This window comes from Procambarus clarkii, chromosome 17, assembly GCF_040958095.1.
Source record: "Procambarus clarkii isolate CNS0578487 chromosome 17, FALCON_Pclarkii_2.0, whole genome shotgun sequence".
Taxonomy (NCBI): domain Eukaryota; kingdom Metazoa; phylum Arthropoda; class Malacostraca; order Decapoda; family Cambaridae; genus Procambarus; species Procambarus clarkii.
Window position 1 is genome coordinate 45,630,975 of NC_091166.1, and position 25,619 is coordinate 45,656,593.

General features: G+C 46.3%; 1 protein-coding gene across 4 annotated transcripts in view; it reads left to right on the top strand.

Annotated features, from left to right (window-relative positions):
• Positions 1–25,619, top strand: part of LOC123772504 (venom phosphodiesterase-like) — a 149,588-nt gene that overhangs the window by 84,350 nt on the left and 39,619 nt on the right. For all 4 annotated transcript variants that reach the window (XM_069325929.1, XM_069325927.1, XM_069325930.1 and 1 more), the window contains exons 3-7: positions 3,942–4,223; positions 7,983–8,111; positions 8,441–8,557; positions 9,169–9,276; positions 18,683–18,914. In XM_069325929.1, the coding sequence (XP_069182030.1) occupies positions 3,942–4,223; positions 7,983–8,111; positions 8,441–8,557; positions 9,169–9,276; positions 18,683–18,914 (868 nt within the window). The remainder of the gene's footprint in view (positions 1–3,941; positions 4,224–7,982; positions 8,112–8,440; positions 8,558–9,168; positions 9,277–18,682; positions 18,915–25,619) is intronic.

Here is a 25,619-nt window from a genome sequence, read left to right on the forward strand (position 1 = left end):
TTCATGGTTGTAAACTGTTTAATGAATGTAACCAAAGCCGTCAAAGATTGAGGAAAGATGTACACGTTCCCAAGTACTTGCGTAAATGCTTCATGAATCAAGGTCTTGATCTCTTCCTGCATCATATCTGCTTTTTACAATTATGAATGTAGTTTGCTTCTTCAAGCTACTCCTTTAGTTCATTCCATTTCCCACTATTTTTACGCTAAATGAAAACTTTCTAACATCTCAGGGACATGGATGAGTGATTGGAATGTTAGAAATGATTGGGATGTAAACATTTTCTCATTTTCATTCCCACTAAGTATTTTATACATCTGTATAAAATCGCATGGATGTTTACTGTCAACTTCCTTCTTATATGATTACATAGGAGTTTTGGTTGTGTTATACCTGGTGGCTACCTAGCGATGATTTCGGGGCTTAGCGTCCCCGCGGCCCAGTCCTCGAGCAGGCCTCCTCGTTGCTGGACTTAAGAGGCAATATACCTTTACAGGCAATATAATTTTCATAGTTTCTTTCAGACATTCATCGTATATTTATGTAGTTATCCCTAGCTCTGTTGCACCTGAGTTTTCATTTATCACAGGAGTAGATAGACTTGTTTTGTTTTTCTTTAATTGCCAGGTTTTCTATGAATGATTTATCGAAGACAAGTTAAAGTTTCGTTGTGCTGCCTTCGAAGCTTACAAGTTTATCTTTAAGACTTGATACTTCCAATTTCACTGCCATCATCACTCCCAGAATTATCACTTTCGTTCGTTAACTTGCCAATATCAGTCTCCAGCACAAGGAAAGTGCCCTACAGAGCAGGAGACGAAATCATGACATGGACCATTTTTAAACATAAATCCGATTAATTGGACGGCAAGAGAAAGAGAGCGCTTGGAGATGCGTCCTTACTATCTTGAGTTATATCTTGAGATGATTTCGGGGACTTAGCGTCCCCTCTGCCCTGTCCTCGACCAGGCCACCTTTTTGTTACACATCTCCAGGAAGCAGCCCGTAGCAGCTGTCTAACTCCCAGGTACCTATTTACTGCTAGGCGAACAGGAGCATCAAGTACGCATCAGGGTACTAGCCTAGAGTACGCATTCACCTCTGTCACCTCATCCCAGCATGCTAGCTTCTCGTTACATTAATATCCTGCCGGGGACCATGTCATAAGCCTTTTCATACCACACATCGTATTCTTTCGTGATTAATATTACTTACCCTTTCACAAAATTGTGGGACTAATACATCAAGATTTTCCTCCTCTAAATCAATGCAGGTTCTGAGTTACAAAGTTAATTCCTTTTAAACCCGACGGAATAATGAATTCTAGGCCTTAAGTCAACAAAGAAAGAGCCAGACCTAAGGGGGCTGACAGCTGAGTGGACAGCGCTCGGGATTCGTAGTCCTGAGGTTCTGGGTTCGATCCCCGGTGGAGACGGAAACAAATGAGTAGAGTTTCTTTGACCCTGATGCATCTGTTCATCTAGCAGTAAACAGGTACCTCGGAGACAGCTGCTACGGGCTGTTTCCTGGGGGATGTGTAACAAAAAGGAGGCCTGGTCGAGGACAGGGCCGCAGGGACGCTAAGCCCCGAAATCATCTCAAGATAACCTCAAGATAAGACCCATAGGGCACACAGGGAGAGAGTTAACTCTTAACACATAAGCTTCAGATGAATGGATATTGAACTCATAAATATTAGTTTTTCTTTGGCTCAACCTTTAAGGTACCAAGGAAAAATACCAGATATAAAGAAGCTTGGTATGTTTATTGGAGAACACTATAACTGCTACTACTACCACGCTCCTCGTCTACCTCAACACTACCACACTCCTCGTCTACCTCAACACTACCACGCTCCTCGTCTACCTCGACACTACCACGCTCCTCGTCTACCTCAACACTACCACGCTCCTCGTCTACCTCGACACTACCACGCTCCTCGTCTACCTCAACACTACCACGCTCCTCGTCTACCTCAACACTACCACGCTCCTCGTCTACCTCGACACTACCATGCTCCTCGTCTACCTCAACACTACCACGCTCCTCGTCTACCTCAACACTACCACGTTCCACGTCTACCTCAACACTACCACGCTCCTCGTCTACCTCAACACTACCATGCTCCTCGTCTACCTCAACACTACCACGCTCCTCGTCTACCTCAACACTACCACGCTCCTCGTCTACCTCAACACTACCACGCTCCTCGTCTACCTCAACACTACCACGCTCCTCGTCTACCTCAACACTACCACGCTCCTCGTCTACCTCAACACTACCACGCTCCTCGTCTACCTCAACACTACCACACTCCTCGTCTACCTCAACACTACCACGCTCCTCGTCTACCTCAACACTACCACGCTCCTCGTCTACCTCAACACTACCACACTCCTCGTCTACCTCAACACTACCACGCTCCTCGTCTACCTCAACACTACCATGCTCCTCGTCTACCTCAACACTACCACGCTCCTCGTCTACCTCAACACTACCACGCTCCTCGTCTACCTCAACACTACCATGCTCCTTATCTACCTCAACACTACCACGTTCCTCGTCTACCTCAACACTACCACGCTCCTCGTCTACCTCAACACTACCACGCTCCTCGTCTACCTCAACATTACCACGCTCCTCGTCTACCTCAACACTACCACGCTCCTCGTCTACCTCAACACTACCATGCTCCTCGTCTACCTCAACACTACCACGTTCCTTGTCTACCTCAACACTACCACGCTCCTCGTCTACCTCAACACTACCACGCTCCTCGTCTACCTCGACACTACCACGCTCCTCGTCTACCTCAACACTACCATGCTCCTCGTCTACCTCAACACTACCACGTTCCTCGTCTACCTCGACACTACCACGCTCCTCGTCTACCTCAACACTACCATGCTCCTCGTCTACCTCAACACTACCACGTTCCTTGTCTACCTCAACACTACCACGCTCCTCGTCTACCTCAACACTACCACACTCCTCGCCTACCTCAACACTACCACACTCCTCGTCTACCTCAACACTACCACGCTCCTCGTCTACCTCAACACTACCACACTCCTCGTCTACCTCAACACTACCACGCTCCTCGTCTACCTCAACACTACCACACTCCTCGCCTACCTCAACACTACCACACTCCTCGCCTACCTCAACACTACCACGCTCCTCGTCTACCTCAACACTACCACACTCCTCGCCTACCTCAACACTACCACACTCCTCGTCTACCTCAACACTACCACGTTCCTCGTCTACCTCAACACTACCACACTCCTCGTCTACCTCAACACTACCACGTTCCTCGTCTACCTCAACACTACCACGTTCCTCGTCTACCTCAACACTACCACGCTCCTCGTCTACCTCAACACTACCACGCTCCTCGTCTACCTCAACACTACCACGCTCCTCGTCTACCTCAACACTACCACGCTCCTCGTCTACCTCAACACTACCACGCTCCTCGTCTACCTCAACATTACCACGCTCCTCGTCTACCTCAACACTACCACGCTCCTCGTCTACCTCAACACTACCACGCTCCTCGTCTACCTCAACACTACCACGCTCCTCGTCTACCTCAACATTACCACGCTCCTCGTCTACCTCAACACTACCACGCTCCTCGTCTACCTCAACACTACCACGCTCCTCGTCTACCTCAACACTACCACGCTCCTCGTCTACCTCAACACTACCACGCTCCTCGTCTACCTCAACACTACCACACTCCTCGTCTACCTCAACACTACCACGCTCCTTGCTTGCATTATGCTGTGTTTCTCTCCACCCACTCAACAGGTCAAAATGGCTATGTCTTAGGAATGAATTGTTCACAAAAGCTCGTGGGAGATGTAGTAGTAAAAAATGTGATCATTTTGCCACATGAACCGTAATGTATCAACTTGTTCTTGTGTCTCCTCAAGTGCTGTATGGTGCTGCTGGTGGTGGTGGCGACGGTGCTGGGAGTGACGCTGAGCGCCAGAAATGACGGGCTCCTGCCAGAGCGACTGGAGGCGGCGCGCTGCCCGAGGGACTACGGCCGCCGTCCAGTGTTGTTGGTCTCCCTTGATGGCTTCCGAGCAGATTACCTCAAGAGGGGGCTCACTCCCACCATTGAGAAGCTGGCCCAGAAGGGGGTCCACGCCCCCTATATGTTGTCCTCGTACCCCACCACCACTTTTCCTAATCACTATACTATAGTCACGGTATGTATAAGGCGTATTCTTGGCCTTTTCATAATTAGTTTAGTTGTTAACTAAATTAATAAATTATAATTATTATTACCCCTTACCTCTAAATTTATTACTCCTTACCCATGCTGTGGGCGGTGGTGGAAAAGATTACAGACGCACAAAATGGGCTTGGGAATTGAACCCTTAAATTAATTTAGGGAAACACGTTAGTCTATTCTCTACTAACAATCGGGGATCCCGGGCTCGATTCCCCGATGGGACAGAAATGATTGTGTATGTTTCCTTTCATCTGATGTCTTTGTTCTCCTAACAGTAAATAAGTACCTGAAAGTTAGGCAACTGTTGTGGGGTTGGATCCTGGTAGAGAGCAGTATTTCAACCTTGCATAGACAGATACAATCCTAAAGAAAGTATGTATATATACACAGGCTTCCTGTCCCCAGACAAAATGAATTATATCAATAGCAGTCGTTCATAGCATAAATTTAATAAACTCAGGAAATGAACTCCAAATTTGGTTATCTAAGTTAAGTTAGATCGTTTATAAGTCAGTTACACGAGGTGTTAACGAGCCAGTTACACGAGGTGTTAACGTATACGTCAACAGTTATCAATTGTATTTTTTTTAATTATTAGGGAAAAGCGCTAAGCCATTATGACTTTATAGCACTTGTAAGGGATCAGGATAAAGATTTGGGATGGGACGGGGGGGGGGGGGGAAGAGGAAAGAATACTGCCCAACTACTTTGACGGTCGGGGATTGAACGCCGACCTGCATGAAGCGAGACCGTCGCTCTACCGTCCAGTGGCTAACAAGTGGCTGGGTCCGTTTTTATTAAACTAACTTAGCAGGGATCCCAAGAGGTCATACCAACGAGTGAGTCAGTGAATATAATTATTATGAAGTCCGTTACCATCTTGTGGGTGAGTGAAAGAAAGGCTTCAGTGCCACATAATGAGCCCCAAGACCTCACCAGTCTCTTAAGCTAAGCCATTTATATTTGTAGCGAGCTAGTTACAAATAACATGAGTTGTTCAGTGTGCACTCCACACCCATCCAGTGGGCGGAGGTGGGCCTATGTTATACTCAAATTCTATGTCAGTTGAAATGTAACCAATCACAGGCAAGTAGGCCTCTGACGTCATGCCAGACAGAGGAGCATCAAGCCATGCTCCCAGCAGCCTCAGTTATCCTCACAGACTCAGAGTAGAAGGACCTCGGCTGGCGAGATATATACCTTGTTGTCTCGGTCAATAAATATACAGAAGCGACTACTGTGTCTACATTCTACCCGAATAAGGCAAACGAATACCTATACCCACCTATAGGTATAGGTGGGTATATACCTATACCTATACTTGGTTAAGATTTCTGGTAGTTCATATTTTTGAATTAAATACTTTCCACATTTATCTTTTGATATAATTATTTCTAAAGTCTTTAATTTTTCACTTTCAATTATATAGTGATAACAACTATGTGAATAGTTGTGTTGGCGGAGTTTACACTTGGTCAGATGTAGTTGAGCAGGTGGTGCAAGTTCCCAGAGGTACTTGTAGCCGAGTCTGAGCCTAGCAGCGGTAACATCTAGGTGTCTGCTGACCTAACTGGATGACCCATAGATGTGTGGCTCTGCCTGTTGACCCACAGACGTGTGGCTCTGCCTCTTGACCCACAGACGTGTGGCTCTGCCTCTTGACCCACAGACGTGTGGCTCTGCCTGTTGACCCACAGACGTGTGGCTCTGCCTCTTGACCCACAGACGTGTGGCTCTGCCTGTTGACCCACAGACGTGTGGCTCTGCCTGTTGACCCACAGACGTGTGGCTCTTCCTCTTGACCCACAGACGTGTGGCTCTTCCTGTATACTAGTATAATGGTAGAATATCTAGTATGAACTTCACTTTGTCTCTGGTCTGTTCAATTTTTTTTTTTTTTTTTTTGCACTTCTTGGTATATGTTTTGTTCTCAGCCTGTCAGAAAATCCGACACCATTTAATATATCATACAGACAGATAATAATTGCTGCTGTATTACCAACAAGTTACCCATAGAAAACGTAACTTGTAGTGGAATTACCGTCTATAGAAAACGGGATATCATCACCACATACCATTATAAATTCACCAGCTATTCTGCTGGGAATTATTCTTAAATACATTAGTCTTTGGACTTTACCATCATAAAACATCTCATATAAATTAACTTAATTATCAGTATTAAAGTAGAGTAAATGTGACCCTTCTATCACTTATCGACATCTGGACAATGTAAACTAGGCGTCAGAGTGAGGAAAGGGGGCAGCCATTGTTGTCACCTCCGAGACGTGTGGAGCAAATTTGGCTCCTATCATATCTGGACAATGTCGGCCAGTAGCGTCAATAGTATGGAGTGTTAGACAGCAATTGTTTATACTGAGACCAGAGGCGCAGGGAGCAATTCGGCTCCTGTTAATTTTACTTGGACGTAGTGTTATGGAAACCAAAGGTGTACCATCTTCAACACGCTGTCAACAAATCAAGTTAAGTGTTCTTTCCGAAACCCATTATCTATCATTAGTGGCCATTAATGTCATTGGGTAGGGTTAGCCGGTTAGAGCACGATATAGCCTCAAACTAAAGGTAATTAAGCCAGGTCTTCATTGTTCCATGTACAGTGTTTTCTCTGAAATACTTGTCATATATAGGATTCTGGCTTTACAGCTAGCGCCCTTTTAACAGGTCAAGACGAGGAAGCAAGACTTTGTACACCAGTTACTGGGTGATGGAAGCTACCTCAAAGAGGATAATTTGGTGTCTACACCCTAGTTATACCTGGTGGACTAACCTGCTGTACTATAAGATAAGGAACCTCTTCAATGTATGTAGTCTATTACTGTAGTTTGATTGGCTGCATATATATAAATTAATATAAACCCCCCCCTAATGTGTAGAGGATCGATTTGTGAGATTAAGAGATTATTGCAGAAATACAGTCCACTTATCATTATACAATTGCTATCGAAGTATATAAATTAACGTAAATATATTCATATAAATATAAATCTCACAGGTCGGTTCCCACACAGCCTGTTCAAAAGCAGTTCAGAATGGTAATCAACTCCCTTTTTAAAAGTATATGCTTTGGCTAACTCCGTAGTTTTATTATGCATTAGGAATCTAACATAGGATGAGAGTGGAGGCCCAGTTACTGATAAGAAACTCCCAAGTCAGAATAACTGACACCTTCCCTGTGGCGACTTATAAAGGGACTGACGATATCTTCCACCCAGTGCCTTAGGTGAGATTCCTTTTTGGAATTATCTTTTACATAAAAAAAAAAAATGATCTCGAAATTCTGAGGTTGTCTTCAGCACTGTGACACAAGTACAGTGAACTTAAAAAAAAAATACTTATGGCTTCTGCTGTTAGGGTTGAGACACAGGTTTGTGGATGAACCATGCATGAGACAAAACTTGGCCTTACAGAATACAGTCTGTGATGATAGACTGTGATGATAGACTGTGATGATACACTGTGATGATACACACTGCACGTAGCCAAAGTCAACACACATCATGTATGAGACGTAAATAAGGATATTTAGAATTCATTAATGCCTTGGGGACGAAACGTCCTCAATCTACTCTACAAAAAAATTAAATAACAATCCCATGATTATTGTCATACGTATTGCTCTTCATTGTTGTATTCTTTCTCGTCTCTCTTCTTATTTACCTACCATTCCTCTCCTCGTCTCCTCCACGCACTAACAAGCTCTCCCTCCCTCCAGGGGCTCTACCCGGAGAGCCACGGCATCGTCGACAATTTCTTCTACGACCCGGTCCTCCAAGGATACTTCCGCAAGTTTAATGGGTCGTGGTGGGGCGGCGAGCCCATCTGGAACACACTCACATTCCAGGTACGCCATGGTCACACTCACCCTCCAGGTTAAGCCTTCATCATACTCACCCTCCAGGTACGTTCTGGTAACACTCCAGGTGTGCTTGTCACCATACCATGCCCTGGCAGCACCTGGTAGTGCAGTACTGCTAGCCTTGTGGTAGCACTTGTGTGGTGTTCTGTCTACTTGCACGCAACTTTGAGAAACACATTTATCTTCACGCGTGGCGCAGGCGAGAGGCTCAGAATATGCATCAAGACCGCACCCGCCAGGTGAGACACAACTTTGAGCATCGTGCTCTGAGCTACTTTTGTATTGATTAACATTCAGAGATCGTGTCTTTCCAGGGGAGGAAGAGCGCCTCGTACTTCTGGCCAGGCGGTGACGCGGACATCCAGGGAAGGTTCCCCACCTACTGGTTCAAGTTCACTAAGAACTCTGACTACGAGCCTCGCGTCCCAAAGGTACGGGTTAATGGTTTTCAAGACAACGTGTTATCCATTTATAATCAATAAAATAAATAATATCTATTCGAAAGGTTTCGTTCTAACAGTTCCCAGAGATAAGTCAAGATTGATTAAAGAACATTTGTGACAAGTATTATAATGTGTGTGTACAAAAAATGCATTCCATAAAAATAATTTAGACAATATTGATTTTCCATTATAAAAATTTTCGTCGTCATGTTATATTTGTATATGTGGATAGTTGACGTAAGCCAGAATGTTTATTATTTCGTGAAGTAATTGGGAAACCACAGAATATTTTAAGGTTTCTTAAAATGGTTGAGGGAAGCCAGAATGCTTATTGTGTTGTAGTTGCTTATATAATCCACACTGTTTATTATTTACATGCAACTTGGTGTCTTCTTTTGATAATTGCTTCGATGCAACTGAAGACAGTGATAATGTTTATATATACACGAGTGTTAAGACACTCGTGTATCACGAGTGTGTATTATAAACACGTGTATTATTACACGTGTACTCGTGTATTATAAACACGACTGGCCTTGACAATCTCTCCTGTAGATGTGTTTATTGTTGTGGTGGTGACAGAAGTCTTGCTGCTGCAGGTGCTGCAGTGGCTGAGCTTGCCTGCTGCGGAGAGACCTGACTGGGTCTCCCTCTACTTCGAAGAGCCGGACCACCAGGGCCACGCCACGGGACCCGACTCTTCTGAGGTGAGTCTCTGGAAGGAAAGACCCCCGTGGCGCAGTGGTAAAACACTCTCCCGGCGCTTCGTGGGCACTTTGGCCTTGGTTCGTAGCCTGACCGGGGAGGATTGACCGGGCGCCAAGAAGTCTTGTATATATAAATAAATACATAAAATTAAAAAGAGCAAGAGTGTGGTTTATGGTGGAGTAATGTGGCATAATAAGTGTATACGATTGCTTGAGCGTTGGGCGCTCTCTCTCTCTCTCATTCACTCGCCATTCCACTCTCCCTCTCTCCTGTTCTTACTCCCTTTATCCCTCCCATTCTCTCTCCCAGTGGGCAAAACATTCTCGAGTGTCTTTAAATCAACATTACCGACGTTGAGTCAACATTACCGACGTTGAGTCAACATTACCGACGTTGAGTCAACATTACCGACGTTGAATCAACATTCAACCATGTTCATTGTTTGTCAGAACAATGACAAACTCTGTCTTCAGACAACACACACACACACACACACACACACACTTGTCTTGTGACCATCGTGTTGGGTGGACGTGGGTTGGGAGCTCCTGGTTCACTAGTGGAGTGGGAGGGGTAATCAGGCAACTTCGAAGTGAAAAAGACTATAAGTGAATGTACAAGTGAATGAAAAAACCTTGGGTTTTGACCAGAGCCATAAGGTAGTGAAGAAAAACAGTTTAATTAGTGTAATTCAAAATAGTTGAGGAAATACTGTGCAGTGTGGAAGCAGACCTCACCGACCTCTGACCGCGTGACCTCACCTCCGGCAACAACCCTTCTACCACCACGTGGGACGACGATTGGAGATTCACTCACCTATTGTGTTAGCAGATTGTGCAAGGTATTGAGGAGCGCCTTTTTGGCAGGATTGTTACTGCAATGACTAGAAGGGGTTCAAGGTCAATCACCAGCAGGGATGAGGAGGAGGACAGATTTATAGACAAATTAATAGGGAAATTTGTAGAGAGAAGGAGTGATTGGTTGGAGGATCTAATACAGGGGATTAAAAGTGAGGTATTTCAGCAAATACAGGATGCGGTAGAGAGGCAGAAACAAGAACTTATGCTCTATGTTCAGGAAGAGATTAGGAAGGGAAGAGAGGACTGGAAGAGGGAATGTGCTCGTATCACAAACGAATTAAGAAGGATTAGCAGCATGGCTAAGGATAGAGGATTAGTGGGGGATGGGTTAGTGACTGCGGTTGGGATGGGGAATCCCCAGGAGACAGGCTACCAGCATGACAAGGACTTACTGAGGAGACGGTCTATTATAATACATGGATTATTCGAATCTAGGGCACCAACAAGACAAGAGAGAATAGAAACAGAAAAATACGAATTGCACGAGATATTGAGGTGTATTGGAGCAGGAATGGCAGAACGCGAGGTGGATATAAATCGACGGGTTGGACCTTACAATTGTACCAAGAATAGACCTGTTCTGGTGCAATTCTCCAATGAGGAGGCAGTGGAGTACATAATGAGGACCAAGCATTTACTCAGAGGGAGTGAAACCCATTACAATGTGTTTATAGAGAGGTTTATGACGAAAGATGAGCAAATAGCCCACAAAAATAGATGGCAACAACGACACCGAACTAGCCTCTCAGGTAGTCTCACCTCCCAGGTCACATCCCAGGTCACCTCCCAGGCCACCTCCCAGGTCACCTCCCAGGTCGCATCCTCCCCAACTCAGCCCTCCTATACATCCCCCCTGCCTCAGCCTCCCAAAACCCCCCTGTCCCTTCCACATTTGCACCTCCCCAACGATTCCCCTGCCCCTGCTACATCACACTTGTCAGCGACCCCAGTGGGTCAAGCCAAACCCACCTTCCCATCCCCCCTCCCCAAATACCCCTTCCTACTCCCCTGCCCCTTCTACCCCATTGACTTCAATTCCATCTACTCCATCCCAGCTTCCACTGCACCCCTCTTTCACTCACCCCCAAACCCCACCCAACCCTCACCCCTCCTATGCACCTCCAGCCCACATTTAACCCCCTCACCTTGTGACCCCCTAACACCTTCCCCCATCTCCCTCTTCCCCTCTTCTACCCCAAAACCCCCACCTACCCCCGATTCCCCCCTAACTAATATGCCCTCTCTTCCACTCCCAGCACCCATGCTCCATTCTCATCTCAGCTCTCCACCCTCAGTATCCCTCTCCCCCCCAACCTCTCAACCTCTATCTGACTCTCAGTCTCACTCTATTTCTCAACCCCCCTATGCTATTCAGACCCCTAACTTTCAGACCCATTATGCCCTTCCTACCCCCCTAGATGCCCAGACCCCATTCGCCTACCAGGCACTCCCAGGCACCCCCCTAGCACCCCCCCACTCACCCCCACAGCCCCCACTTGCCCCCCAGACGACCCCCCAGTTCCCCCCCAGACCCCTGGTGAAAGGGGGAACTCTGACACCCGAGTTTCCAAGAAGAGTCTCAAGGTTTGGTACACCAATGCTGATGGGGTAGCCAATAAAGCAGAAGAGATAAAAGAAAGAGTTAGTGAGGCAGACCCAGACATAGTGGCAATAGTGGAAACTAAACTAAATGGCATGATCTCGGATGCAATCTTTCCAGAGGGGTACCAGGTGATAAGAAAAGAAAGGACACAGAGACAGGGAGGAGGAGTGGCACTACTAATAAAGGGGAAATGGAAGTTTGATGAGCTGGAAAATCCGGGTACCAATGAAAGCACAAGCTTCATACATGGAACTCTGACAGTGGATGGGAAGAAGATTGTAATCTTGATACTCTACAATCCCCCACCAAACAGTAGAAGGCCCAGGCAGGAGTACGAGGACAGCAACAAGACATGTATGGATGAACTGCAGAGGGCAGCAACTCTAGCGCATAGAATGAGAGCGAAGCTGCTGGTCATGGGGGACCTAAATCACGGAGAGATAGATTGGGAAACGAGGAATCCCCATGGCGGGGAGGAGACCTGGGGAGCGAAGCTGGTAGATGTTATTGACAGGAATTTCCTAACACAGCATGTGAAAGAAGATACTAGGGAAAGAGGAGGGGATACGCCCAGCCTATTAGATTTCATTATCACTCAGAATGTAGAAGACATCGAGCAGTTGGAACATGAAATACCACTAGGAGCTAGTGACCATTGTGTCCTAGTCTTTGACTACATGATGGAGCTTAAAATTGTGACCAAAGGACAAGAGGTCCGGGAAAGGAGACTTGATTACAGAAAAGGGGACTACAGAAGGATAAGGGACTACCTGGGAGAAGTGCAGTGGGAGGAAGAACTTAGAGGAAAAACAGTGCAAGGTATGATGAACCAAGTCATATTGAAATGCAAGGAGGCTGAAGATAGATTTATTCAAACAATAAAGGAAAAAAGCAGGAGGGAATATAATAACCCATGGTTTAATAGACAGTGTCAGGAAGCAAAGGTGAGAAGCAGGAGGGAGTGGAGGAAGTACAGAAGACAAAGGACAGAGGACAACAGGATTAGATGTAACAGAGCTAGGAATGATTACATTAACATAAGACGGGTGTCGGAAAGAAATTATGAGAACGATATTGCAGTCAAAGCGAAAAAGCAACCAAAATTACTACATAGCCATATAAGAAGGAAGATGTCGGTAAATGACCAAGTGACAAGACTGAGGAAAACAGAAGGGGCATATACAGAAAGCGACAAAGAAATCTGCGAGGTACTGAATGCAAAATTCCATGGAGTGTTCACAACCGAGCCTGAGCAGCTCCCATTGTTAGAAGAGATTACCCAAGATGAAAGACTATCAGATATAGAGGTGACAGCAGAGGATGTAATGAAACAGTTGACAACACTGGATGCAAATAAAGCTGTTGGACCAGACAAAGTATCACCGTGGATACTTAAAGAGGCAGCGCAGGCTCTCAGCGTGCCTCTGGCAATGATCTTTAATGAGTCACTTATGTCGGGAGAATTGCCCAGTTGCTGGAAGGAGGCAAATGTCGTACCGATTTTCAAAAAGGGTGATAGGGAGGAGGCACTTAACTACAGACCCGTATCACTGACAAGCATCCCCTGCAAAATACTTGAAAGAATAATTAGGCTAAGACTTGTTGAGCACCTGGAGAGCATTGGGTTTGTAAACAAGCACCAACATGGGTTCTGGACAGGGAAATCATGCCTAACAAACCTTTTAGAATTCTATGATAAAGTAACAAGGATAAGGCAGGACAGAGAAGGCTGGGCAGACTGCATATTTCTTGACTGCCAAAAGGCCTTTGATACGGTACCGCACATGAGACTGCTATACAAACTTGAGAGGCAGGCAGGAGTAAGCGGAAAGGCCCTAGTATGGGTGAAGAACTACCTAACAGGAAGGAGCCAGAGGGTAATGGTAAGGGGCGAAAAGTCGGACTGGCGAACAGTAACAAGTGGAGTACCTCAAGGATCGGTGCTGGGACCAATCCTCTTTCTAATTTACGTAAATGATATGTTTACAGGAGTGGAATCATACATGTCAATGTTTGCAGATGACGCAAAATTAATGAGAAGAGTTGTGACAGACGAGGATTGTAGGATCCTCCAAGAGGACTTAAACAGGCTGCAGAGATGGTCAGGGAAATGGCTACTGGAGTTTAACACCAGTAAATGTAAAGTTATGGAAATGGGATCAGGTGACAGGAGACCAAAGGGACAGTACACAATGAAGGGGAACAGCCTACCTGTAACGATTCGAGAAAGAGACCTGGGAGTGGATGTGACACCTAATCTAACTCCTGAGGCACATATAAATAGGATAACGACAGCAGCGTACTCTACACTGGCGAAAATTAGAACTTCATTCAGAAACCTAAATGAGGAAGCTTTTAGGGCGCTTTACACTGCCTACGTGAGACCCGTCTTAGAGTATGCCGCGCCATCATGGAGCCCCCACCTAAAGAAACACATAAAGAAACTGGAGAAGGTTCAGAGGTTTGCGACGAGGCTTGTCCCAGAGCTACGAGGGATGGGATATGAAGAGCGGCTGAAGGAACTGAACCTTACGACACTAGAGAAAAGAAGGGAGAGAGGAGATATGATAGGGACATATAAAATACTCAGGGGAATTGACAAAGTGGAAATAGATGAAATGTTCACACGTAATAATAACAGAACGAGGGGACATGGGTGGAAACTGGAAACTCAAATGAGTCACAGAGATGTTAGGAAGTTTTCTTTTAGCGTGAGAGTAGTAGAAAAATGGAATGCACTTGGGGAACAGGTTGTGGAAGCAAATACTATTCATACTTTTAAAACTAGGTATGATAGGGAAATGGGACAGGAGTCATTGCTGTAAACAACCGATAGCTAGAAAGGCGGGATCCAAGAGTCAATGCTCGATCCTGCAAGCACATATAGGTGAGTACATATAGGTGAGTACACACACACACACACACACACACACACACACACACACACACACACACACACACACACACACACACACACAGGCCCTCTATTGAAGTCCCTTAACATGCTAAACATACACTCACTCCACACATTCTCATGTGCCATCTACATGTATAAAACCTTGTCATTAAATGCTAATCTTGATCTGAAACATTTCTTCATAGATGTAATAGAACCCATGATCACCACACCAGAAGTAAACATATCTTTGATATCCCCAGAATCAAACTAAATCTGTGCAAATAAAAGGGCCCAGTTTGGAACTAGCTCCCTGATCTTGAGGTTATCTTGAGATGATTTCGGGGCTCCCCGCGGCCCGGTCCTCGACCAAGCCTCCTTTTTGTTACCCCCAGGAAGCAGCCCGTAGCAGCTGTCTAATTCCCAGGTACCTATTTACTGCTAGGTAACAGGGGCATCAGGGTGAAATAAACTGCTCATTTGTTTCCGCCTCTACCGGAGATCGAACCCGGAACCTCAGGATTACAAACCCGAAGCACTGTCCACTCAGCTGTCAGGCTATAAATTATGATGAATTAACAAATTGTCCAACCTATGCCTTATTCAAAAGTAAAACCTAAAAGTGCCTAATTTCATCTTCATAGTTTCCTACTTTGTTCTTCAAACTCACACTGTATCTTTCACTGCCACTTCCCCAATATTAGTACTTAAGACACATATCTTCACCAGTCCAATCACCGCTGTCAACGTATGTTGTAGTTATTTGTTGATATAAAACCTTGCTACACTGTACCTTTTCATCTTAGCAGTCCCCGCATGGTGTAGTGGTGAGACATTCGCATGGCGCTTCGCGAGCGTTTTGTCCTGGGTTCGTATCCTGGCCGGGGAGGATTTACTGGACGTCAATCCTTAACTGTAGCCTCTGTTTACCTAACAGTAAAATATGTACCTGGTTGTTAAACGATTTGGCGGGGTCGTATTCTGGAGAACATGGTATTAAGGACTTACCCTAAACGCTACGCGTGCTAGTGGCTGTACAAGAATATAAGAACTCTTGTATATATAAATAAAAAAGTAATTATGAACTTGACATGTTAGATTAAGGACCTGCCCGAAAAGCTATACATGTTAGTGTCTTTGCAAGAATGTACTAATACCAAACTTGTGTAATCTCACCAACCCATTGTACTTTCTTGTGAATAAATTATTATTATTATTATTATTATTATTATTATTATTATGTTTGCAATGGTCTCCTATCACGCACTCATTTTCTCTTTTTGAAAACAGAAAACCGGTTCCTAAAGGAAAAGGTTCTGGGGAGACTAAAGAAAACGTGCATTCTCTCGCTCACTGTCCATGGTTTTTCGTCCTCTAGCTTACCCAATGGGGTTCAAAAGAGTCGGTAATATTAGAAACAATGTTACAATGATTTATATCGTGTTTTGTGGGTGATGCGAAATATGTTTGTTGTTAGGAAGCACATTGTGAGAGGGTTCGTGTGTTGATCATCTCGAAAATGATCGGACTGTGTCAGTGTCATAGTCCAACAACTACACAATGACCCACTGGTTATTGTGTAGTTGGAATATGGCTCTGACACAGTCCTAACATTTTCGAGACACACGTTCGTCTCCAGCCTACACCCCATGGCCTAACTGTCACCCTATCATGAGTAAAGAACGTGGAGAAGCAATATGCCTTATATCCCGGAAATATATCCGAATTCAACCAATAGGGTCCCGGTAATACAGTCGGGTTCATTCTCGAATCAAATTCGAGAATTCCGGGTTCGAATCTCTGGCAAGATGGAAATGGGCGCATTTCCTATCACCTAATGCTTTTGTTCACTTGGTAGTAATTATGTACCCAGGAGTTAGTCAGCTTCTTGTTGGGTTGCATCCTGAGTGGGGGGGGGGTCAGTAATTCGACCTTGGGGGGAGGGAGCCCCCGATATAAGCCTAATATGTATATATATACATACATTAGCTGCCCGGCCCCCGAAGTAATGAATTATGACGACCAATTCATTTTGCCTGACTATTCAAAACCAATGTCAGATATATAGAAAATAAAATGCGACCTGACGACCAAATATTAAGAAACCACCACTGAAATTATGAGCAAGGCTGACATCAAGAAAGGCAGGGGTCCCATCCACCACGCTTCCTGGAACACCAGGAAGTTAACAAATGGAATGCATTAGGAAGTGATGTGGTGGAGGCTGACTCCATACACAGTTTCAAATGTAGATATAACAGAGCCCAACAGGCTCAGGAATCTGTACACCAGTTGAGAGGCGGAACCAAAGAGCCAGAGCTCAACCGGCCCCACAAACACAACTAGGTGAGTACCGGCAGAAGGGTTAACCACCTCGACGAGACACCAGTGTCGCCATTTCAGTCATTAATATGGCGTCTGGTTCTTCCCTGATCCAACACCAGTCTTCAACTATGGCTCATGATTCACTCAGTTCGCTTCCTTCTTCTTTGCTGTCAGTTGATACCCATACGGGACAACTACTGGATAAAGAAACTACACAATATAATTCTACAGCAACCTCAAACAATCCAGGAGCGCCATTCTACAGTTCTCGTCAACAACAAACGATCGAACACTCAACAGATGCAGAAGAACGCAGACCGTCGTGGGGGGAGAACGTGTTTTCCTTGTTTCCCTGTAAGTCGACTAGTCTGGCGTGGCCGTTTAGACTGACGCATGCGCTGCCGCCTAGCTGAGACCTGGCAGGGTGTGTGTGTGAGTGGAGCGGCAGCCAGAGGTTAGTAAATATTTTATATTGGCGCCATTTCACTGTACCACGTTGGCGGGTTTGCAGTTCTCGGGTCCTGCTGATTACGCTTTTTGTTGCTTTGGTCGACATGTTGAACATCAGTCTGTGATCTCATTAGTATTTAGAAATTACGAGCTGGGAGACGCGGTAAATTTCATACCAGAATTCTGTATGTGGCTCAGTTTTGATTCCCTCTGAGACAACATTCCAGCATAAATGTCATTTCTTCAGCCAGGCACCCAAACAAAGTCCCAAAGGTGATTCCATGCACCCGCTGTTTATGAATGAAAATCGGTTTACACACGACTCTCAACTGATTTCGTTCGATCAGTTCCGGAACAAGTGCTTCACTGACGACTTGTGTTCGAACCACAACGCTGTAAATGCTTCATCCACGTACTACAAATACAAATAATCGCCAACAGAACCTAAACACCTAACCTATGCCTATATATTCACAATATGCTAATATATTATAATATTAATTTATATTTGAGAAATTTCCCGTTTTGAATGAACAGCATGTTAAAATTTATGAATGCGTCTGTGGGGTCGACCTCTGGATGTAATGGACTTGAGTTGAGGACGGGTTACATTTCTTCCATAGAATTGGTCCCAGTTATCAATAAATTATACTGCATTTGATTTACAATATTTCTCCAGCCTGCAATTGACACCAAGTGCCCTCGACAATAATTCATTTCCATCTCCTTTTCTTGGAAGAATGTCACATATGATCGGGATTCCTCCCTTGTTCCTAACTAATTTTATTGCTGTCTTAAACCTCTGTATCAATTTCTCACTCCTAACTCGTCCAACATCATTTCCACCTGCACTAATACAAATAATAGGTTTGTTCTCATTTCCACACATAACGTCATTCATGTTGTTCACAATATCTTCAATTCTTGCTCCCGGATAGCAAACCCTTAACCTGTTCCGTTTGACACAAAAAGCTCTATCCAAAAACCTCACCTGGTTGTTCAGTAAAGACTTCTGAAGTCTATATATATCCCTCCAGAAATTGACAGGTCTGAAAACCAATACCAAAACAGAGAGAGAGAGAGACTGAGAGAGAGACGGACAGAGACAGACAGACAGACAGACGGACAGAGACAGACAGACGGACGAAAAACAAAACCCTCTCCCTCCCTCCCTCCCCCCCCCTCCTCTCTCTCTCTCTCTCTCTCTCTCTCTCTCTCTCTCTCTCTCTCTCTCTCTCATTCCTCATGTTTGCTGTCTCGTGGCCTTGCAGGTAGACGAGCAGCTGGTGAGGATGGAGAAGCAGGTGTCCAGCCTGGTGGAAGGCCTGGCCAAGGGAGGCCTCCTGCACTGTGTCAACATTCTCCTGGTGGCCGACCACGGCATGGCCCAGGCGGGGCCCCACAACCTCATCAGCCTCGACCAATTTGTTCCAGAGATCAGGGACCTCGCGGACGTCGTCTTCGGCGCCACCAGCAGGATCAGGCTCAAGAACGACAGCCAAGGTGAGGGATTGAGTATGATTAAAATTGATCCTTGCGGAACTGGACCTATCTACATGTATCACTAATAATGATAATGCATACATATACATTATATTTGTCCAGTTTTACAGTATCACTATATAATGGCGAGTGTACGGTGATGTATTATCACTGTACAACATCATTGGGGTGAGAGACACTATACAGCATCACTGGGGCGAGGGGGGACACTATACAACATCATTGGGGTGAGAGACACTATACAGCATCACTGGGGCGAGGGGGGACACTATACAGCATCACTGGGGCGAGGGGGGACACTATATAGCATCACTGGGGCGAGGGGGGACACTATACAGCATCACTGGGGCGAGGGGGGACACTATACAGCATCACTGGGGCGAGGGGGGACACTATACAGCATCACTGGGGCGAGGGGGGACACTATACAACATCATTGGGGTGAGAGACACTATACAGCATCACTGGGGTGAGAGACACTATACAACATCCGGACACTGATTGCCAGCTTCCTCTGACAAACATCATGTCCGCCCACCTCCTCTGCCTCCTCCACCTCGCCTCTTTAACATCGTAAAACCAGTATCGTTCTTGATTTCTTGATTGCATAAATAAACTGTTCAACGTGCACAAGAGATATCAGTCAGCTCTCCTCAATCTTGTATATTGACTTGCACTCCACTTCTGAACATACTAGAACGACTTGCTCTGTTCTTCGGAACTGCACATCCTTCTCGAATTGTTCATTTGTTCTGCATAGGTTCTGATTTCTCACGTCCGTGCCACAGTGGTCTCGTTACCACACAAGTGTTGCCTCTGGCCCCCCATGTACGTGTCACTCTGGTCCCCCATATGTGTCACTCTGGCCTCCAATATGTGTCACTCTGGCCTCCATATGTGTCACTTTGACCACCATCTGTGTCTGTCTCGCTTTTCTGTACCCGGGAATGTGTAACACCGGTTGATGATGTTGTAGAATGATTAGGTTGATGTTGACTGGGAATGGTCGAAGGTTACTTGGTAGTGGGCAGGAATTAAAGTACCAAACGTCCACTACTTTTCCTTAGTTTTATTATAAAAATATATATATCTTGTACACGGGCCAGGCTCTAGAAGCTAGAGTGTGTGAGGGAGCGTGTGTGGACGCTCCATTGCCCGGGTTGTCTCTGAAGGTCTGAGGGCTGCAGGCGCAGAGCTACATTCAGATCTGCTGACAACGTTGTTGATACCTATTAAGTTGTTTAGCTTAGCGCCGGCCATCATAAGAGGGTATTGGGTCACCCCATGTGTATGTCCATGGCGCCTAACTGGCGTCCAACACTGCTCGGCACGCTATCGTCGGCGTCCTCGGCGATCTGCTTGAAAAATTTGACAACCCTTGGGCGTGTACCTAACTAACATCATATACAGAAAAGCAATGATTTACCTATAGTGGCCGTAAACAAACAAGCTTATTTTCTGAGACGTCCAACACCGTCTCGGACATGCATGAATAATGAGTACATTGCTTAAATATAATCCTCAAACTAAGCTATCCATGGAGCATCTTGACTAACTAGCTAAATGTCTGCGCAAACTGGAGGCAGGAGGTCCGGCTGCACGTAGAGGCGGTAGCGGTAGCGTCAGCGGACCAGAAGTTGCGCATAGGAATTCATGATGCTCTGCCACAGTGTTACATGTTGAGTAGATTATAAACGGTAGACACTAATGTAGGCACAATATATTACATGGCAAGACATAGAATATGCGACATTTCCACTAAAACATGGAGAGCATGAACGTGGCAGGAACACGAGGACCTATATAGTGAATAGAGACAAGATCAATAAACTACGAACAAAGATACATGAGGTGGAAGGGTCTATATACATTGAGTCGAGGGTTGCGAAACGATTGTTGCAATCACTCTTAAATCTAGTCATAAAACTATGAATTCTTAGGTGCTAGTCCGTCACGAACGTAGTCTTCCTCTGCCATGTACGAACAGGCAGGGAGAGGGGAGCAGATAGAACGCATCCATTGTCCCTTACAGACTGGAACACCACAGTCACACGAAGATGAATCACCAGACTGTTGGTGGTGTACTGTGGAAATAACAGGTCTGGACCGAAGATTGTATGTGTGAGTACGTGGTGGGGTAGTATCGCTGGGCGTGTCTGAGACCGAAGTGGGTGTCACAGTGGTAGGGTCACACGGTACGTTGTCAGGGACAGGAGTCGGGGTGTCATCGTCGACAGTGTGACGGGCTAATTTCATGTGGTTGAGATGCTCATGTACTTGTTCTCCCGTGGCTAGGTTTTCCAGCTTGTACTTATTACCTGTGATATGCTCAAGAACTCTGTAAGGACCAAGGAACTTCTCAGTCAGTTTGTACATGGGACCATCTCGTCGCTGGTTGTGGATCATTACTAAAGATCCAGGTCCTATTCTCGTAGGTTTAGCATGAGCGTTTTGTAACCGCGTGAAATCGTTAGTAGCTTTAGAGAGATGTTCCTTGACCCTCTGGAACACCAGTTGAGTGTCTCTCCGTTTGACCTTAACATAGTCGTCATAGTTGTAGTGGCGCGGGCGGCGAGGAGATGATGGCATTAGGAAATCTCATGTCTGTCCCAAATAGCACAAAGTGAGGTGTGTCTCCTATGGAGGAGTTGACAGAGGAGTTTATCGAACATTGGACGAGTGGTTCATCCCATTTGTGACTGTCCTGATTGAGTGTCACTCTGAGTGCGTCAAGGACCTTCTTGTTAGTTCTTTCAGCAAGGCCATTGCTAGCCGGTTGATAAGGCATTATATTACACTTTTTGATGTTGTACAATGTAGACAGTTGTTCCAGAACAGAATTGTTGAATTCCGGGCCGTTGTCAGAGAGTATAACTGTAGGTGGACCATACCTGCAAATTATATGATCATGAAAGGCACTAGCTATAGTTTCTGCAGTTTTTTTTGGAATTGGAACCAGTTTACAGTATCTAGAGAAGTTATCTACCATAACTAGATGTTTATTTCCTCTGGAAGTTTCAGCAAAATTTTTTAACAAATCCAAAGAAACACGATCCCAAGGTGCATTAGTCGTAGGGTAAGTCTGAATCGGGTTCGAACCAGCAACATGGCCTCTGTGAGCTTTTTTTTTTTTTTTTTTTTATTTTTATAAATTACACAAATTACAAGAACACACAAAACAACGCAAACCTGTACACATCAAGTACACCAATGAAGTAACAGTACACAGGAATAAACAGTCTGTACACTAAACAATAACAGTAACCGCAAAACAAACACAAGCGCTGAACAAAATGAAAACGCATTGAAGCAATGGGCTAAACAGTACAGGGAAATAAGTGTTAAAACAGTACATGGAAACAATAGGCTAAACAGTTCATATCTACATAGCAACACAGAACATGGCCAAGAAAATTACATGAAAAATTACATGAAAAATAAATTAACAATAAAGTACATAAATAACATTGAAACACACCTGGAACCAATAACATAAACATACACAGATGTGGATATAAAATCACGTGCACAAAACCACGCCTACCACACACACAGAAGAACAAAGGAGCATAGGATCATACACGCGCTACCCAGGAAAATGATATACACTAAATAAGAAGAAATTATGTACACGCACACTAAACACACTCTAAACAACAAGACAAACACACTCATACCACCCACACCACCACGGCACACCACACTGCACCCAAGCACGCAAAATAAAGGGTTACAGGCCAAAGCGAAACACGGCCACAAAAGGAACAGTAGAAAACAGTACAGCAGAAAACCCAGGCCCACGCAGGAGCCAAAACCCCCCTCAAAATCACACACCCACACGCATACGGACACAACCGGCACCCGGAGGTACGGAAAACACACCACACACACACAGGAGCAGCAGCATCTCAAGGGGGGAGACACACAAACACACGCAACCCCCGCCAAGGACACCCCAAGAAGCGGAAAGGGAGCGCATAGCAAAGCAAACCCCGAAACCCCCCAACCCCTCTAAACCCCCCCCATCAACACCTCAACCCCACCCAAGCCGAGAACATCACCTTGCCACCAAGGCACCCGCCGACCCAAAGGCAACCCCACGAACATAGGCATCTGTGAACCACCGACCAAACTCCTCCGGAAAAGCGCGCTGCAACCACCACCAGGTAAACCGCATGCGCCCCCGTAAAAATCCTAAAATTCGGGCGATCCCAAAACCCTCCCGCCTCCCAACCCACACACAAAACACATAATCAGCAACCAAAACACACAATGTATTACGCACCCGCTGCGGATAAGCCGGAAAATACAAAAACAAAAACTGCAAAACATCACCCCGACAACCCGGACCACAAAACACCTCCAGGACATCCCGAAACCAGTCCACCAACCCCTGTAACCGGACACAAAAATAAAATACATGCACCTGCGATTCACATAAACCACAGTGAACACACGCCCCAGAATCACGCAAGCCAAGCATACACAACCGCTCATTTGTCGCCAGTGACAAATGCAGAACCCGAAACAGCAATTCACGCTGCTGAGGCGCCAAGAACCGTGCCCCCAAACACGACCAGATACCACCCCAATCCCAACACGGGAACAAGCCCTCCACTCGAGGCCGCACCCGGGGCAACAACACCCCATACACAGCCTTGCACGAGAAAGACAGAAACCCAGGATGGCGGCAGAGCTCCCGAAGAATCCCCACGGCCCAAGAATAAACAGGGGGGGTAACCAAGGCCACCTCCTGACAACCCCCCAAATCAACCAAAAAACTGAAGCGAAGCGAGCAGAAAAACACACCCAGCGTATTCAACCCCCCACCGAGAGCCAGCCCCCGACGCAACGAGATCCAGAAGAGGGCCTTGGCCTTCGTGAAAACGTCAGGAATGCCAACACCCCCCTCTCTCACCCCTAACACCAACGTCGAACGGCGCACCGGTTGATAACGCCCACACCATACATATCTATACACCACACTCTCCAAACTCAAGGCCTTCCGACGATCCAACGGGAAACATCGAGCCACAAACCAGACACGCGACAAGACCTTACACGCAACAAGCAGTCCCCTCTGATAAATCGTCAAGGGACGACGCGACAAAAGGCCAACTGCAACACCAACCGACCGAGAGACAGCACCCCAATTCCACTCCAAGGAGCGATCATAGGAGGCAAACCAAGTAATCCCAAGAACCCGAATCGAGGAGACCACCGGAAACCACGACCTATCCCACACCAGGCGGGAGGCCCACTCACCGATCCCCATCAACCCCGACTTCGCCCGATTAAGAACGGCCCCCGTAGCGGACTCAAACCGCAGGAGAACGTCCTGGACAGCTTCAACAGAACCCTCCGAAGCTACAAATAGAATGGTGTCGTCAGCATACCCGCAAACGGGTAGCCGGAGACCGGACGGCAGACAAGGAGGCACGATCAAGGAACACGCTTTCACCGCCCGAAAAAGAGGTTCCTGAAAAATCACATACAAAAGCATGGACATGGGACACCCCTGACGAACGGAACGGCAAATAGGAAAAAATGAGCTAAAAAACCCATTCACACAAACGCGACTGCGACTCCGGACATACAACAAACGGACCCACCCCACAAACACCACCGGAAACCCAAGCCTCTCCATAGCACTAAAAACAAACTCTAAAGACACCCGATCAAAGGCCTTGGACCAGTCCAAGCTGATCATAGCCGCCGAAAGCCGATACTCGGACGCATAGAGAAGCACGTCACGAAGTAAGGCATTGCAATGCATCAGGGCACGGCCAGGCACACCACAAAATTGCTCCATAGAGACCACCGACGCAACGACACCCCGACATCGACGCGCTAAAACCTTAGAAAGAATTTTATAATCAACATTTAAGAGCGTAATAGGCCTCCAATTGGAAAACAACTGCAAATCGCCCGGCTTCGGGAGTAGCCGCACGATCCCGTCACAGAAGGAATCAGGCAGAGCACCCAAACGCAAACACGCCTGCACCACTTCCAAAAGCACCCCCCCCAGCACATCCCAAAAGGTAAGGTAGAACTCAATGGGCAGGCCATCCGCACCCGGCACTCTCCCAGAACGAAACGACCGAACCACCTCCAGGAGCTCCACCGTGGAAACATCCTGCACCAACCGGGCACACTCCGAGCGCGACAAACCGGGAAAGCACCTGTCCAAAAAGGAACCCGCGAGCACACTATCACTATGCACCTCCCCATAGAGGGCCTCCAACTCCCGCCGTGCAGTAAGCAGAACACCCTCTGTGCTAGAAAGCACAGACCCATCAGGCCGCCGAAGGCCCTGGAGAAGAACGGAACCCCTAGCAGCCTTCTCCCTCCCTAAAAGAAAGGGAGAGAGCCTCTCCCCATCCACCCGCTCAGCTACACGAGCACGCACGCGAACACCGTCAGCCAACACCGCACGCAAATCACAAATACGCTCCTTACACTCAGCAATCTCACTAAAGCAGTCAACCCCAGCATTCAACCGCACATATAAAGAAGACAAACGCGCCTGAAGGAACCGCAGCAGACCAAACCTCCCGGCAGCCTCCCGCTTAGCAACAATCCCAAAAAACCTCCGACACTCCACCTTACACCACTCCCACCAAACGAACAAAGAGGAGAAATCAGCCTTCCGGGCAACGATGCCAACCCACCAGGCCCGAAACTGCGCACAAATACGCGGACAAC